Source organism: Carassius carassius, chromosome 27 (assembly GCF_963082965.1).
Source record: "Carassius carassius chromosome 27, fCarCar2.1, whole genome shotgun sequence".
Taxonomy (NCBI): domain Eukaryota; kingdom Metazoa; phylum Chordata; class Actinopteri; order Cypriniformes; family Cyprinidae; genus Carassius; species Carassius carassius.
This window is the reverse complement of record NC_081781.1, coordinates 9,467,974-9,484,765: the sequence shown is the minus strand read 5'-3', so window position 1 is coordinate 9,484,765 and position 16,792 is coordinate 9,467,974. Positions and strand designations below refer to the sequence as shown.

General features: G+C 37.7%; 2 protein-coding genes across 14 annotated transcripts; one reads left to right on the top strand and one right to left on the bottom strand.

Annotated features, from left to right (window-relative positions):
• Nucleotides 1-52: 52 nt before the first annotated feature.
• Nucleotides 53-10,068, bottom strand: LOC132106654 (protein-associating with the carboxyl-terminal domain of ezrin-like). The gene is made up of 13 exons (XM_059512556.1): nucleotides 9,716-10,068; nucleotides 9,336-9,521; nucleotides 9,138-9,251; nucleotides 7,863-7,919; nucleotides 7,184-7,286; nucleotides 6,614-6,725; nucleotides 6,416-6,493; nucleotides 6,199-6,338; nucleotides 5,944-6,131; nucleotides 5,647-5,818; nucleotides 1,615-1,785; nucleotides 693-1,447; nucleotides 53-609 (listed from the first exon to the last, which is right to left on the bottom strand). The coding sequence occupies exons 1-13, from the start codon at nucleotides 9,929-9,931 to the stop codon at nucleotides 553-555; spliced, it is 2,349 nt and encodes a 782-aa protein (XP_059368539.1). The 5' UTR covers nucleotides 9,932-10,068; the 3' UTR covers nucleotides 53-552.
• A 1,562-nt stretch (nucleotides 10,069-11,630) lies between these two features.
• prg4b (proteoglycan 4b) lies at nucleotides 11,631-16,738 on the top strand. 13 transcript variants are annotated; one of them, XM_059512553.1, is made up of 14 exons: nucleotides 11,631-11,880; nucleotides 12,256-12,372; nucleotides 12,525-12,647; nucleotides 13,081-13,167; nucleotides 13,294-13,335; nucleotides 13,644-13,817; nucleotides 13,896-13,949; nucleotides 14,031-14,573; nucleotides 14,782-14,865; nucleotides 15,069-15,205; nucleotides 15,327-15,480; nucleotides 15,597-15,698; nucleotides 16,023-16,148; nucleotides 16,511-16,738. In XM_059512553.1, exons 1-14 carry the CDS (start codon nucleotides 11,817-11,819, stop codon nucleotides 16,627-16,629), a joined length of 1,926 nt encoding a protein of 641 aa, XP_059368536.1. In that variant the 5' UTR covers nucleotides 11,631-11,816; the 3' UTR covers nucleotides 16,630-16,738. The 13 variants fall into 13 exon arrangements, with proteins under 13 accessions (XP_059368536.1, XP_059368529.1, XP_059368538.1 ...); XM_059512546.1 differs by having other exon boundaries at nucleotides 13,644-13,763; nucleotides 13,818-14,573; XM_059512555.1 differs by lacking the exon at nucleotides 13,896-13,949 and having other exon boundaries at nucleotides 14,112-14,573.
• The last annotated feature ends 54 nt before the right edge of the window (nucleotides 16,739-16,792 follow it).

The following is a 16,792-nucleotide window of genomic DNA, read 5'->3' as shown; positions in this document are numbered from 1 at the left end:
CAAAATTCATATTAAATCAAAATTTCACCAAAAACAAATCAAAGAAGGTCAAATACCATAAAACCATTTTATTTAGTCAGCAGCTGATAATACAAATAAATTATGTTGGGCTCTCACCAAATCTAATGAACAAATTAGAGTCTATATATTTTTTCTCAAGTTGAGGCTGTCCTCTAAGTCCCCCCTCCACCCCACAAAAAATAACTCTTTATGGCACAAATAAAAACTGACATTAGAAGTTGGATGTACCCCTCCTCGGTGCAACATGACTGAAGGACTCCTTATAGGATTTGGCATGCTTAGGTCCATCATGCCATCTTGAAAAAGCGAAACAAGACCAAACCTTTTTCTGTAGCCGAACAATTTCTATGGCGACAGTAGACTGATTATCTCATTGGACTGGGTGGATGAATCTTAAAATACACACTACTCTCTTAAATCGTAGTTACTAAATTTTTATGTTGGTCTTTAGTGATAATATCATGATTGTATATGTAACCGTGTTCTTGTATAGGAATCTATCATATGGCTTTCTGTAGAGGACCACACTGATCACCAGGCGTTTTCATCTTCCCAGTTTAGGTCATCGCCCCATCCTTCTGCCTCCGTCTATTGAGGCCAAACAAAAGTACATTCAGTTCATCATATATTTATAAAGCCATGAAATGGATTGGCTGCATAGGTAAACTTACCTCAGTCAAATCAGCAGCAAACTTTGTAGTGAGTCTCAATGTATCTATTGATGGCTCTGAAGTGGTGTGTCCCGTGATGGGTTCTCTGACCGAGCTCTCCACGGGGGGCTGAATAGATGAGGATGACAGCTTTATATCTGGCACCATGTCTGCAAAGAAGTCTAGTTCTGGACCTGGCTCTGGCTTCTTTTTCACTGCAATTGTGAACTCCTTCCCAAGACATCCTGCTTCAGAGCTTTTGATTGTGCTTTTCGGCTTGGGCTCTAATGCTAAACTTGTTTTGCTGGGTTTGAGGGCGTCACTTGCCTGGTTCCAACCGGTGTCCCATGATGAGGTATGGTTATGATCTGGAACACTTTTGACACTAGAGTTCAGTTTGAGTGCTTTTGAGTACCTTTGAGATCTGGCGCTAGATTCAGATGGAGATAACGCCTTGCTTTTTGTTGATCTCTTTGGTACAGATACTGGTAAAGGAGTCGAGGGCGAGTGGTCTGAGGTCACTTCTGAGTCTTCAAAATCATCCCAGGGTTCTTCGTTTTCATCCTTATTGTCAGCGGAGTTGCTCTGACCTGGGACATCTGCTGACCGAATGCTAATCTGAACTGACTGGGTCCTGTCCTTTTCTGCTTCTTCTGTGTCACTCCAGTTAGGCCAGTCTTCGTCGGATCTCACCGCTCCGTTAGTTTTCATGTTGTCTGCAGCATGTGTGCCCATTCTGTACCCATTCAACGGGAACGACATCTCACTGCTAAATACTAGAGAGATCACTTGATTCAGAAGGGTTGTACATTCCAACACCAAATAGGGACAAGCAAATGTAGTTCAAGATAACTATGGTATTTCTTTTCAAATTATTGCTTCACAATAAGCAGTTTAGAAATGTTACTGTTAAGAGTGGTTTTAAAAATCAGTTGTGGCATACCTGCTCTCTCTGCTATGGTGTGCTGGGTGTTGGTCTTTTCAGTTGCTTGGAAGGAGTACATGTTTTGTAAAACCACCTTTTTGTCCTCTGAGCCCTTAGGGAATAGATTTAGGATCTTTGGTGGTTGTGAGACACGGGGATGGATTGGCCCAACAATATGCACAGGGGATGCTGCAGAGGAAAAGAGGTTTGGGATCAATAAGGGTTTTTAATGGTTGGTTTTTATGGTTATTTGAAAAATGGAAGTAATATTGCGAAATATTATTACAATTTGAAATAACCTTTTTCTATTTTAAAGGGATGGTTCACTTTCAAATTAAATTTTGATAAGTTTTAGCTTACCTTAGGTCAAACCGTTCTTGTCTGTGACTCATATAATGGAGGTCTATGGTCACCACCTCAAAGAGCATGCACAGAGTCCAAATTAAACAATTCCCATTCGTAAGTACACACTGATGACCTAAGACACGAAACGAGCGGTTTGTGTAAGAAAACAAACAGTATTCATATAGTTTTTACCTCTTGTACACAACCACGTCCAACTGATCTGAGGGCACGAGTGCTTCCTGATGGGACGTGTGTGCGCGCTCTGGCTTAGTCTGCGCAAGCACGGAAAGCGCCGGAAGTGATCTCTCACGCGTGTACGTCACTCATTGTTTACACTTACTGTCTATGGTTTACACAGAGATTTCGGAAGTGTTACCTTTTACTGTGAAGATCTAAACATATTTAGACGTACAGGAAATTGCAATGGAAGACGATTTCAATATATCCATAGACAACGTTTAATTTTTTTCACAACCATATTTATTTGACCCAGAATACACAGATCAAGTACTCAGGAGTGATCCGCTTCAGCAGCACGTCTTCAAGCCTCAGAGAGACAGAGATCTCTTCAAAATTGGTGTTTTAGTAGCAAGTGTTGTGAGATGCCAACAGAAGTGGAGAGCATATGTTGTCACGAATGGAACATAGCAATGCCACAACTACAAGACGAAAACGAGGACATTGACAGTATCGCATAACACACCTGCCTGACTGAAGATCCTGAGTTTTCTCCGCTGTTGAGCAGCAGCGTTTTGCACGTTGTGTTTTGTTTGCCACGTATAAACTGGAAGCTACGTCCAATGCCAGAGGGACCCAATGGCACGCTGTCAATAGAGTGAGTAATGTGTTGTATTTTTATTATAATCGCAATGATTATAGGGTGCATTATAAACAAATTAATTAAGTTGGCTTGAGAAAACCAACTTACTGAAATCCTATTTAAACTTATCATTATTATTATTCTTTTTCTTATTCCTCTGACCCAAAATTTTGCAACTCTAACTCCTCCTAGAGCTTTAACTCAAGAAAACTCCAAACCCGGGTCAGACTTTCAGACGGATTTGACTTTCAGTTTTCTTAAAAATTAATAAAAACCCCATAGACTTGCATTGCAGAGAGCTCAAATTGAGCCAAGACTACGGTGGCTCATTAGTGCACAAGCCAAAAATTACCAAAAAACTAAAAAAATTAAAACTACCATTCTATGTCTATCTATCTATCTATCTATCTATCTATCTATCTATCTATCTATCTATCTATCTATCTATCTATCTATCTATCCTAGCAACATGCTAATGTTAGAAACATGCTAGTCGAATGTTAATCATGCTAGAAAACATGTTAACGACATGCTAGTTGCATGTTAGTCATGCTAGCCACATGCTAATCATGCTAGAAACATGCTAGCCACATGCTAATCATGCTAGAAAAATGCTAGCAACATGCTAGTCGCATGCTAATCATGCTAGAAACATGCTAGCGACATGCTAATCGTGCTAGCAACATGCTAATCATGCTAGCAACATGCTAATCATGATAGAGACATGCTAGCAACATGCTAATCATGCTAGGAACATGCTAATCATGCTAGCAAACATGCTAGCAAACATGCTAATCATGGTAGCAACATGCTAGCAACATGCTAATCATGCTAGAAACATGCTAGCAACATGCTAATCATGCTAGGAACATGCTAGCAACATGCTAGTCACTTGCTAATCATGCTACAAACATGCTAGTCACTTGCTAATCATGCTAGAAACATGCTAGCAACATGTTAATCATGCTAGAGACATGCTAGCCGCATGCTAATAATGCTAGAAACATGCTATTAACATTCTAGCGACATGCTATTCACTTGCTAATCGTGCTACAAACATGCTAGTCACTTTCTAATCATGCTAGAAACATGCTAGCAACATGCCAGCTACATGCTACTCATGCCAGCAACATGTTAGTCGCATGATAATCATGTTATAAACATGTTAGCAAACCTACTAACAACAAGCTAATAATGCTAGAAACATGCTATCAACATACTAGAAACATGCTAACCATGCTAGCAACTTGCTAATCATGCTAGAGACATGCTAGCGGCATGCTAAACAATGCTAGAAACATGCTAGCGACATGCTAGTAACTTGTTAACCATGCTAGCGACATGCTAGTCACTTGCTTATCATGCTAGTGAAATGCTAGATTCCTTGCTAATCATGTTAAGTACATGCTAGTCACTTTGCTAATCATGCTAACAACATGCTAGCAACTTTGCTAATCATGCTAATGACATGGTAGTCACTTGCTTTTAATGATAGCAATATGTTAATCATTTTCTTTTTTAAACTTCTTAACTTTTCAAACTTTCTAAATTTTTCAAACTTCCTGGCCAGGCTTTTTCAAGCCAACTTAAAGTTTGACCACAAACTTTACTATCTAGTTACAATTACTGCATTATATTTCAGACAGTGCAGATTGGTGGCGTATTGTGTGGTAAACAGTAAACAATGAGTGACGTACACGCGCGAGAGATCACTTCCGCCGCTTTCCGCACTTACGCAAGCCAGAGCGCGCACACATGTCACATCAGGAAGCACTTGCGCACTCAGATCAGTTGGACGTGGTTGTGTACAAGAGGTAAAAACGATATAAATACTGTTCGTATTCTTACACAAACCGCTCGTTTCGACCTCCATTATATAAGTCACAGACAAGAACGGTTTGACCTAAAAATATCAAAATGGGAAATACTGCGGAAACAAAGAAACTTACATCTTGGATGTCCTTGAGGTAATCTAAAACATACCAAAATTTAATTTGAAAGTGAACTATCCCTTTAACGTATTTGAAAATGGCATTTATTCCTGTGATGGCAAAGCTGAATATTCAGCAGCCATTACTCCAGTCTTCAGTGATCCAGACACATGATCCTTCAGAAATCATTCTAATATGCTGATTTGATGATCGAGAATAATTTCAAATTGTTATCGAATGCTGAAATCAATTCTGCTGCTTAATTTTGTGAAAACTGTGGTATATTAACCTCCTGGATCTTCTTTTTTTATTTTTTTGATGAACATAAATGTTGTTCAGAATAACCACATTTATTTTAAACAGTAATCGATGTGTTAATACATGTCTTCACATTAGTAGATGATTAATAGACAAATAACTATTGAGTTTAATTTGTTTTTAGTTATTATACATTAGTACAGATTTACTTTCTTTCCCTAAAAGAGTAACTAAATGCACTAATAGAAAACCAATATATATCAATTGTGACCCTGGAGCACAAAACCAGTCATAAGTAGCATGGATATATTTTGTAGCAATGATTGATTTTTCTTTTATGCCAAAAATCATTAGGATTGTAAGTAAATATCATGTTCCATGAAGTTATTTTGTATATTTCCAACAGTACCCTCAGATTCTAGATTTTCAAATAGTTGCATCTCGACCAAATATTGTCCTAACAAACCATACATCAATGGAAAGCTTAATTATTCAGCTCACAACTGTGTATAAAATGATGTAGCAGTGTCCTCCAGTGGCCTCAAAACATAAATGCTTTTTAAGAAATAGAATTTATTCTTTATTTAAATTAGTGAAAGTCAATCAAGCTAACTTATTATGGTCATTAACTTATTTAAATACGCAAAGAATTAGCAAACTCCCTCTCATGAAAGTGCAGACAGACAAGTGTCTTACTCTCTGGTGTGACCTCTGTAGACTTGGTGAAGTTTGGCGTAGTCCGTTTAAAGACTTTGGTTCTTTCCCCACCAACAACCACTTGGGCTCCCAGTAACGGGACAAGCACAGCCAAACTCTGTAGTGTCATAGCGACGAGTGAGTCATTTGTATCTCTCATTCCCCGCAAAATCTGCAAGATAAAGTGCGGGAAATAACTGACACAATCTCAGTATCAACTTGAAAACATCCTCACTTTACTCGAGAGGATTCAGTATCACTAAGCTGTTGATAAAAACACAAACACGGTCACAGTACCTGAGGAAGAATGTGATTTTTCAGTTCTTCATGGGGAAGGAACTCAGCATAGATATGAATGTGGGAGAGAAGCACGATCCTGACATGCTCCTCATTCACCTTATAGAGCTTAAGAAGCTGAGGAACCACGTATCTCCGATACAAAGACAAAGATAGAAGACACTCCTCACCAGTGCTCACACTCGAGTCTGGACATAAGAAAACAGTCAGTACTGTACACGAATCATCTCCTAAAGCTTTACTGACTAGTTCTACCTTGCTTAGGTCGTAAGAGGTGAGGAAGGAAGCTTTTGACAGCCATGGGCTCAGCAAACACCAAAGAATTTAGCAATTTAGGAGCCAGACGTGTAGCAATTAACTCCTCTGGGAGGTTCTGAACTTGATCCAAGAGAAACCTACAGAAACGCACTAGTTATTCAAGCACGTCACTCTTCTAGAGTAATAAAATCATGCATTTGAAAGGGAAACTTACTTGAAGAATTCATTCTTCTCCTCTTCATTTTTCAGGGTCAAGCTCTTTAGAAAATTCATGATATCTAAGAAGTCATTTCTATAAGAATTAAATATTGCAAAGTTTAGGTATTTAAATAATTTAATTATCTTACTTCAATAGAGGTGAAATTGATTTCACAAGACGACTATTGATCCAAAAATGATTTTAAAGGCGAACCTGAAGAGCTTGTGAGTCAGCATACAGCTGAGAGATGGGCGAGACATGGGGTCAGGGGTCAAGAGGCTGGCCTGCAACATGTTCTTTAGACTCTCCAATAAATCATCTGAGACTGAGACAGAAAGTTTGGGTGGAGGAGCACACAGAGTTTACAAAGATGGGGAGCGAACATGGAAAAATAAATAAATGCGTGGAAGAAACAGGGAATGGAAAAACATACCACAATTTAGTGAGTGAGACTAAAAGAAAAAAAAAGATAGTACAAAAACAACAGAGCATATGTTTTTAGTGAAGCCCTGTTCCAAAAAAACAACAACATAAAAGCCAAAAGGCTGCATCACCATTACAGTGCTCATGTGAATCATTTTGTTCTTTGAAGACATCATAACCTGCCTTGAATGGAAAACTTGTACCCGACATGTAAAAAAGTTTTGCATGCAGTTGTCAGTCCATTAACAATTATGTCACAATGTCTATGCAGTAAGGGCTTAGCAACTCCCACAACAGGATGAGTCCTAGACACACTCAGCCTGCTTTACATGCGTCTGTTGAATTAAGAATGTTACTAACCATGTCCCGTCAGAAGTGGAAGAAGGGCCTCCACCATCACCCCGAATGAAAAAGCGTCTCGGGAGTGGGCATGCTTGTCGGGAAGAGTTTTGAATCCCACAAGCTAAAAGTAAAAAAAAAAACATTATTATATTGCTGAGACATAATGATCAGGACTGTTGTCAACGTTTAATTTTGTCCCAGGCCTTGTAAATTCCGGGAACAAAACTGAATATGATTATATATATATACACTATAATTCAATTCAGGTTTGGGGTAGGGAAGTTTTTATAATGTTCACCAAGGCTACATTAATCCGATTAAAAATGCAGTAAAAACAGTAATATTGTGAAATATTATTACATGTATTTATTATAATTAAACAGCTGTTTTCTATTTGAAATTATAATTTGTTTGTACAATGGCAAAGTTGAATTTTCATTCTAATATGTTGTTTTGGTACATAAGTAACATTTCTTCTTATTATCAATTATTATATTATTATAAAACAGTTATGCTGCTTTGTTGTACATTTGTTTTCTCATGACTCTTTGATAAATGGAATGTTTAAAAGATTAGCATTTATTTGAAATAGAAATCTTTATAACATTGTAAATCTTTGAATGTCTTTACCGTTAATGCATCCTTGCCGAGTCAACGTTTTTATTTCTTAAAATAAAAATACAAATATAGTCCCTACCTTCTCCTCTGGTGGAATGGCACCATTTTCCCTTACATTCTGGACACTTCTGAGAAACTGGAGAGGAAGTCACACTGTTACGGAGTTATGCATTCACTTTAAAGTATGTATAAAGGCATAAATCAACACTTAAGGCCCGATATACTTCAAACGAAATCAAAGAAAGAACTGATATGATGTCATTTTGAACAAAATCAGGCCAAAACGAGGTTCCAAACAGCTAACAAAAGCAAACATTCTGCGGGAGTTCGTTTCGGCTCCTATACACCTTTGAGTTTCTATTGGTCTGTAGCGGTTATGCAATCAGTGGCTGTGTTCTGAAACTCCACCTTCTTTGAAGTGCGTTTTTTTTTTTTTTTCCTTTCCCAGTTTGTTTCTCATTCAACGGAGGTCAGGCAAGAGATAACAACATCCCCTAGTCACTTGCAACATGAATACATCCTAAATATATCCACATCTGTAAGATCGCTCGCGGAGATTTTTTTTTTAATTCAGAGAAAGCATTAATTTCTAGAAAGAATAAGCAACGAAGCTTGGTGTCGACGACTCAGAGTTATGCAAAAAGCGATGCAAAGAAACATCTGAGACAAGTTTTACAAAGCCATCAAAAGAATGAAAGGAAAGAGTAAAGATATAAGGTAGCAAGTACCAAATACATGCGTTTCAAATAAATGTTAGACCATACTGCTGCTGCTGCTGCTGTTGTTGTTCTTTCAATAAGCGAATTTAAAGGATATAAAATAAATGAATGCCAAACGAACATACCATAATAAACCTTTGTTTTTATCAAAAGTAAATCATGACACCACATGAAATATAAAAAGGTGTAAGTAAACAGTTTATCCAGTTTAATATAATGAACACTAATAAAATAAAATAACAGACTGACTCCAATATTTCTTTTTTCCACATCACGCTAAAATTTTACAGACTATGAGACATTCACACTTCCCGTAAAGGACTGATTATGGTTCTTTTATATTGCAAACATGATACTTGACTCTGAAGTGCTGATAAACATTATTCTTTTGTCTATAATATTCTGACCATTGGTGCTCATCTCACAAATAGATTGCCTACACTTCATTTCATCGTTGTTGTGTTTAGGGGATACGCGCGAGTGTTGTGAGTGTTGGAAGCAGCAGCAGGTGTCGGAATGTTCAGAAACAGTATACCGTCGATAAGCCTTTTCAAACGTCTTTTTTCCCCCAAATGAAGAATGAAAATGAACTTCGTTTGAAGTATACCGGGCCTTTAAGAAGTTAGGGATGTCACCTCTGGTGTTGCCTCTGAAAACTTGCAGACAGTTTCCATCCCTCCAAGTTTCCAGTGGCCATCTTCACTAACAAACACTGAGGATATGCACACATTGTTGTGACTTGATTTGCCCTAAGAGACAAGAGGAAGAGAAATTATTTAGTTGTGTCTAAATATTATTCAAAATATTTAAAACAATAATTAATTGTGTCTTACCCTATCATGTAGAAAGATGAGCGCTTGCAGCAGGTCATAGAGGCCTGCACAGATCTCCTCTGGAGTAAGATTGTCTAGCAGCCGTTTTAAAGGTTGAATTGGTTCTGTCACTAAATGTATACCTCCATCCTGCACTGAGCATGACAGAAAGCGAAGAAGACATGGGTGCCTTAATGTCTTCAAATGCTGTGAAGGAATCAGGTAAATTTATGACAAAGAGCTGAGAGATTTGGATATTTAAGAGTGGGTTTTATATATACTTTGTATTAAGTGATTTTACTATTATATACAGGTATAGAGAATTATGAGCAGATGTGTCCAAACCTTTAACAGGCAATGTTTGTCATTGGCGCGGTTAGATATCAACTGTTTACTTTTACCTTGGCAGCTTTATTGACTTTATCTTCACTGTCCCGCTTATGCACAAAGACGGAGGCAGGCTTGCCATCCCGAAGGAGGGCAGAGTATATGGTAAGACCAGATGGCAGTGTCAGCAAAGGCTCTTCCAGCACATAGCTCGGCAGGGCACTGCTCTCAGCACCCATCCTTACACTGAGGTGGTATGGTCTGCCTATCACACCGTCAGTGAAAAACATAATGAGTATCTGTCTATACTACAAAAAAACACCCACATCTTGAATATCTTCGTTATGTATTCTGATGACAGACAATGTCAATCAAGACAATGCAATAATCTTTCACTTTTGAAACTGGGTAACTTGAGTATTCATTGACATGCAACGATAAGCAGCATGCAAATTGTAAAAAAAAGCAGCTGAATGTTAATTACAATTTTAATTCGATGCTCTAACCTGCCTTTCAAGTACAATTTGAAAATAACATTCAGACTAAGATGTCACCGTTAATGATTGGCATATGGTTACAATCACATGCAAGTTTCCTAATAAACGTGTCATTTTAGGGATTCTCGACAGAGCTGTATATACTGTTTATACTCTATCAACACTTCCAGAATCACACTGGACAAGCCCTCGTCGTCATACATTAGATTGATTTGCTTCGCTTGTTAATTGTTACTCGGTATTCGGGAGAAATGTTTATTTTTTGTGCCAATCTATTCCTTATACAGGACAGATGTACAGCGAGCAGGATACCTGTATGGCGGTTTCACCTCGCAGGAAGCGAATTGCCTAAGAAAACCACTTATCCTTTCCAGCAAACACCATTATAGCAAAAAAAAAAAAAAACAACTCAGCGTTTGCTTTCCGTTAACTTCGACCAAGTCTTTGAGCCGCAGACAAACACGTTGAATTCATTTTTTCCTACAACAAATCAGTCTATTTGACAGACTGCGTCGATTATTGCCAGTTATTGCCGACGCACAACTTCCTGTTCGAAAACGGTAAACACCGACTCTTCCTGTTATAGCTTTGGACTAAACCATCTGGTTATACAGGGGTGGCTATGTCTCTTAATAACGAAAGGGGAAACATCTTTTAAGACTGCTTTTTAGCTCAAGATTTTGCGCAATTATATTCATTTTTTAAATGTTTATTCCGCTCGCTTGCAAATGAAGTTGTGCACAGTATACATGTATTCGACTCGAAAATACTGTTCCGAAATACCGAAATACTGTCAATGGTTTTTCCCTCGGTGGTGTGAGACAACGCAGGTTGACCAAACTGGGCATGAGCGATTTTATTGCTGAATGGTTTTTATTTGCCGAACTACTTATAAACGTATTATTTATAAGTAGTTGTAGTAGTAGTAATAATTAATAATAATTAATAATAATTAATAATAATAATAATAATAATAATAATAATTAATAATAAAACTGGTCTAAAGTAAGGAAAGAAATAGTAATAAAAATATGTGTGCAATGGAAACACGATCAAAAAAGAAAATAAAATGTTAGGAATGTTTATTAACAACTGCAAATACATTATCTATCTATCTATCTATCTATCTATCTATCTATCTATCTATCTATCTATCTATCTATCTATCTATCTATCTAAGATTTCCAACACTAGCTCGCTCTATTCTTTGTATTCTATCTGTTTTCTTTTTCTTTTATTATATTATTTAAAAGCCCTTGCTACGTGTACTGTAAGCTAACTGAGACTTGTTTTAGCACTTATATATCATTGCATTTTTTTTTTGAGTGCTTCCACTGTCCTTATTTGTAAGTCGCTTTGGATAAAAGCGTCTGCTAAATGAATCAATGTAAATGTAAATGTTATTTCCCCATCTGGAAGTCGAAATATTTTAATTGAAATAGTGTGTGTGATGTCACCTATGTCACCCAGCGAACTTTGAGGGGAATGTGCAAGTCTGCTTGCCCAATATGTGAATCACCGCTCACCGTGCAAACGAGACGAATTCTAATTCAGCACTGACTGTATAATTGGACCGACAGGGGAACACCAACGCACTCTGCCTCTATATAAAGGTGAAGATCACTGCAGGTGAAAAAACAGAGGCTCTCTTAGGTTATTCCAACAGTGAACAACCGAGATGGCTACATATCTGTCCTTACTGCTGCTGTTTGCATATGCCTCCACAGGCTCTTCAGATCCAAGTAAGTCAGCAAAATAGTGCTCAATATATACTGCCAATCAAATGTTTAGAATATATTTTTTTATGTTGTGTATAACATAATTAATAAAACATAATTATTCCAAACTTTGACCTATCTATCTATCTATCTATCTATCTATCTATCTATCTATCTATCTATCTATCTATCTGTCTATCTGTCTGTCTGTTTTATACTGTAAACATAACAGTAAACTGTTTTGCTCTAAAACATGAACTGATTTCTGTTGACTGTAAATGTTTAACTCATCTCTTGTTGCGTTCGTCTCTGTGTCTAAATGTACATATGTGTTTCTCAGCATACTGAATTTTCAGTCAAAGTCTGTTCTCTCTAAAGTAAACACTGTTCTCTATCCAGGTAGCTGTAGGGGTCGTTGTGGAGCTGGCTACTACAGAGGAAGTTTGTGCCAGTGTGACTACGAGTGTCTGAGCTTAAATGAGTGCTGTTCGGACTTTACGCAGTTTTGTACTACAAGTAAGGTTTCATATGCACTCTCTGGGGCTGTTTCTGTAATATTGGATTAGCATTTGATGTGAATGTCATAAGCACTGGTGTAGTCTATATTCTTTGTAACAGTTTGTAGAATAATTTTGGTAAAACTACATTGCTATTATTTCTGATCACAGGTGACTCTTGCAAAGGACGCTGTGGGGAGCCTTTTCATAGAAGCAATCCATGTCACTGTGATATTGACTGTGTCTCATACAATCAGTGCTGCCCTGATTATGAGAACATGTGCTTGGTGGAAGGTAATAATGTAAACTACAAAGAGTTTTTGTGTGTAGTAGATAAAGGAAGTACAGCATATTTGAATCAAATAATACCTAAATAAATGATCACCGATAATGCTGCAAATGCATGTGTGGTTGTAAATAGGTTTGCAATAACTGAAACTAATCGTATGTTTTTGATGCAACTAACATACACTGATTGCAAAATCATTTAAACAGCATATCACACTTTGGGGTCAGATTGGATTTGTTTTTGAAAGAAGTCTTTTAAAGGACTTCATTTATTTGATCAAAATACAGTTAGAACAGTAATGTTATTAAATATTACAGTTAAAAATAATTTTTAAATAACAGCATCATTACTCTTCATGTTGCTTTTTAAATATATATATTTTTTGCATGCATCTAATCTTGCCCTGATTTTACACTTATGTCTCTGTGACTGTCACAGATACTGCCTTAAAACCAAGAAAAACTGCCACTGCAGCTCAAAGGACCGCTAACTTATGCCTAAACATAAAGAATAAAAAGTCTACAGGTATAATTACTGTAGCTTTGTCACAAATAACCAAATCAAAGTGTACTGATCTTTTGCTTCATGTAACCTGATTTCATAGTAACAGTACTCTTAAGGTATAGTTGTGATGTCTTTTTCTTTTTTTAGAAACCTCCAATGAGGACATGACCATTGATAAAGGGACTGTAGGTGAGTCTTTCTTTTTGACTCTCTTTTCCTGTAGGGCACTTGTTGAAAAAGTAATCATAAACTAGGTTACCTTGACATTTGATTATTTATGACAAAAGAGAAAGCACATGACTATACAGCAGACAACATTTTTTATACACTTTGTTTTCTTATGGCAAGGCAGAAAAGTTAACGATCCCTAAAAATGAAAGTGAGTGCATATCATCTGAGGGCCTTGGTTGAGCAATAATAATCATAACCTTTATTTGTCAAATATGCAAAACACCGCAAAAAGCAACATTTGTTCACAAAGATATGTTGATGATTAGAACCAACAGAAGGTCCTCCAAGAACAGAACCAACAGAAGGTCCTCCAAGCACAGAACCAACAGAAGGTCCTCCAAGCACAGAACCAACAGAAGTTCCATTAAGCCCAGAACCAACAGAAAGTCCTCCAAGCACAGAACCAACAGAAGTTCCATCAAGCACAGAACCAACAGAAGGTCCATCTGGTACTGAACCAACAGAAGTTCCAAGCACAGAACCAATAGAAAGTCCATCAAGCACAGAACCAATAGAAGTTCCATCAAACGCAGAACCAACAGATGGTCCATCAAGCATAGAACCAACAGAAGGTCCTCCAAGCACACAACCAACAGAAGTTCCATCAAACGCAGAACCAACAGGAAGTCCTCCAAGCAATGAACCAACAGAAGTTCCATCAAGCGCAGAACCAACAGGAGGTTCTCCAAGCACGGCAACAACAGAAGTTTCATCAAGCGCAGAACCAACAGGAGGTCCTCCAAGCACAGCACCAACAGAAGTTTCATCAAGCGCAGAACCAACAGGAGGTCCTCCAAGCACAGCACCAACAGAAGTTTCATCAAGCGCAGAACCAACAGGAGGTCCTCCAAGCACAGCACCAACAGAAGTTTCATCAAGCGGAGAACCAACGGGAGGTCCTCCAAGCACAGCACCAACAGAAATTCCATTAAGCGCAGAACCAACAGAGGGTCCGTCAAGCACAGCACAAACAGAAGCTCCTCTAAACACAGCACCAACCGAAGTTTCTTCAAGTGCAGAACCAACAGAATATACTGTCAATGAAATGACTACCAAGGCACAGAGTGAAGACCCAAAGGAATTGTCATCTCTCAAGGATCCTAGTTACATTGTTCCAGTCAAACCAACAGGAAAACCTCTTAAACCTAGCTCAGACAAGGATGGCAAAAAAGATAGTATTAAAGATTATCAAGCTGGTAAGAGCCTTCATGCTTTATAATTATTGTGTATTTATCGTTCATGCTTAATTATTATTTTGTTTCCACCAAGAGCATTCATGCTTTCCATCGGAACACTGTGCTGATGGGAACTAGTTATGCTATATTTTTGTTTGGGGGGGGGGGGGGGGGGTAATTTTAATACATTGGTTCTGTGTTTTGTTTTTTTGACATTTTTTTTTTGCAGATGATTATGACTCTAACCTCTGCAGTGGGCGTCCAGTCAGTGGTTTGACTACTCTAAGAAATGGTACCATTGTGGTGTTCAGAGGTCAGTACCAGATGCACGCTTGCTTTATAGCAACACTATATTTATTTTGGTTCAAAGCATTTAACCGTTAGAACAGAGTACTAGGAGAAAACAAAAAACATTTAATTAAACAAAAAAATTAATGGAAAGTTCCAAAGTGTAGGGAACTGTGAACCCAGATGTTATTTGTGAATAAAATTCCACTTTCACTTTCTTCTCTATAGGACATTATTTTTGGACACTGGACAAACAGAGAAATCCTGATTCTCCTCAGTTAATTACAAAGGTGTGGGGAATCCCATCTCCCATCGACTCGGTTTACACCCGCTGCAACTGCGAGGGCAAAACCTACTTCTTCAAGGTTGATGCATAGTCATTATGACAAAAGACTTAAATTCACTACAGACTGACAATCACAGAAAATTATAACTGAAGTGGTGCTTGACAACTTCTGATATTTCCTGTTTGTGCGTATTTCACAGGGAAAGAACTACTGGAGATTTGAGAATGGTATGATGGATCCTGGCTTTCCCAAATCCATCAACCAGGGCTTCGGACAGATTGGTTATATCACAGCTGCTTTATCTATACCTGAGTACAGAAGCAGAAAAGAGTCGGTAATCTTCTTCAGAAGAGGTAAGAAATGGAAGAAAAATGTACATGTACATTCTGTAAGCACACTATGGGTGCCTGTTTTTATTAGGTTGGTGTAAGAGTCTGATGCTTCAAGAGTTTTAAATTGATTCCTGCAGGTGGAATGGCACAAAAGTACACATACCAGGTTACTCCAAACTGTGGCAAAGAGCCAAAATATCCTGCGTTTACAGTGAGGATGAGAGCCAGACGACAAGCTGGTAAAGAATCACGTTTAAATTGAAAATAATGCCACTTTAAACAATATAGCATTACGTTGAATCACATTTAAATAACAAAATATTTGGAAATTAGACAAAGGGAGAGGGGAAGGTTGTGTGCCGATAAGCATTTGTGCAAACATGCAGAAAAGTGAAAATACCATGTATAGTACTTCCTGGAACAGTTGTTTAACCAAGGCCTCAAACAGGGACATTTTGTTCCAGGTAAGGCCTAACAAAGACCAGTTAAGCGACCTTAAACACTTAAACAGCGGAAACAGACCTTTGAGCTTTTTAGTTCATTTGAAGATTTCTTCTTTTCAGTTTCAGCTCTGGGGCCAGAGATCAGTATCTCAAAGACTTGGGGAGGATTTCCGACCATAGTGACCTCAGCTGTGTCTGTTCCCTCAAGGGTGAAAGAGGGCTACAAGTATTACATATTTTCTCAAAGTGAGTGTTATGTCATACATTAAAGCTGCATCTGAACTCGGTCCCAGTTAATGAGTTCTCATGAGTTTGTGGACGTCTGAATGTAGCTAAATTTGTCATGGATGGACAACTGAAAGCCTGGCTCATCACTTAACCAGTATTTTAGTATTATTTAGATTCTATTATAGTATTTATTAATATTTTGAATTAGCTTTTATGGATTTCCAAGTTTATACTTTAATATCTTTCAGTCAGTTGCAGCCAAAGCAACATTTCTAATTCTCTTAAATAGTTCTTCTGATATTTGTTTTATTCACCAATAATATTTTAAATGATCAAAAACACTGCTCTCAATGTTGCATTTCTGTTCCTTTCTTTCACAGACAAGTATTACAGCCTGAAAATGGAAAGAGAAAAACCAGTAATCCTAAAACCTGCTACTGGTCCAAAGGAAAACTTGGCAACCAGCTTCTTTAAATGCCCAGAAACCCAGAAAAACTGAATCATTCATGTCTTTCCCTCATGCCATATACTGTACATTTATATTTCTAGTGATGCACTTGTCTTAGGTGCAGTGGAAAACATTTTATGGCAAGACAGAATTATGGACAGAAAGATTTTCTTCAAAAAATGTTTATTATGGATGTAAAATCATTCAATTAATA

Excerpts from the sequence above, each read along its gene's own strand:
- prg4b (XM_059512543.1), top strand. The coding sequence starts at position 11,817 with ATGGCTACATATCTGTCCTTACTGCTGCTGTTTGCATATGCCTCCACA. Across the intron at positions 14,866-15,068 it reads TACCATTGTGGTGTTCAGAG|GACATTATTTTTGGACACTG; the intron begins GTCAGTACCAGA and ends TCTTCTCTATAG. Across the intron at positions 15,206-15,326 it reads GCAAAACCTACTTCTTCAAG|GGAAAGAACTACTGGAGATT; the intron begins GTTGATGCATAG and ends CGTATTTCACAG.
- LOC132106654 (XM_059512556.1), bottom strand. The coding sequence starts at position 9,931 with ATGTTTTTCACTGACGGTGTGATAGGCAGACCATACCACCTCAGTGTA. Across the intron at positions 7,920-9,137 it reads TTTCAGAGGCAACACCAGAG|TTTCTCAGAAGTGTCCAGAA; the intron begins GTGACATCCCTA and ends CTTCCTCTCCAG. Across the intron at positions 6,494-6,613 it reads CTGACTCACAAGCTCTTCAG|AAATGACTTCTTAGATATCA; the intron begins GTTCGCCTTTAA and ends TAATTCTTATAG.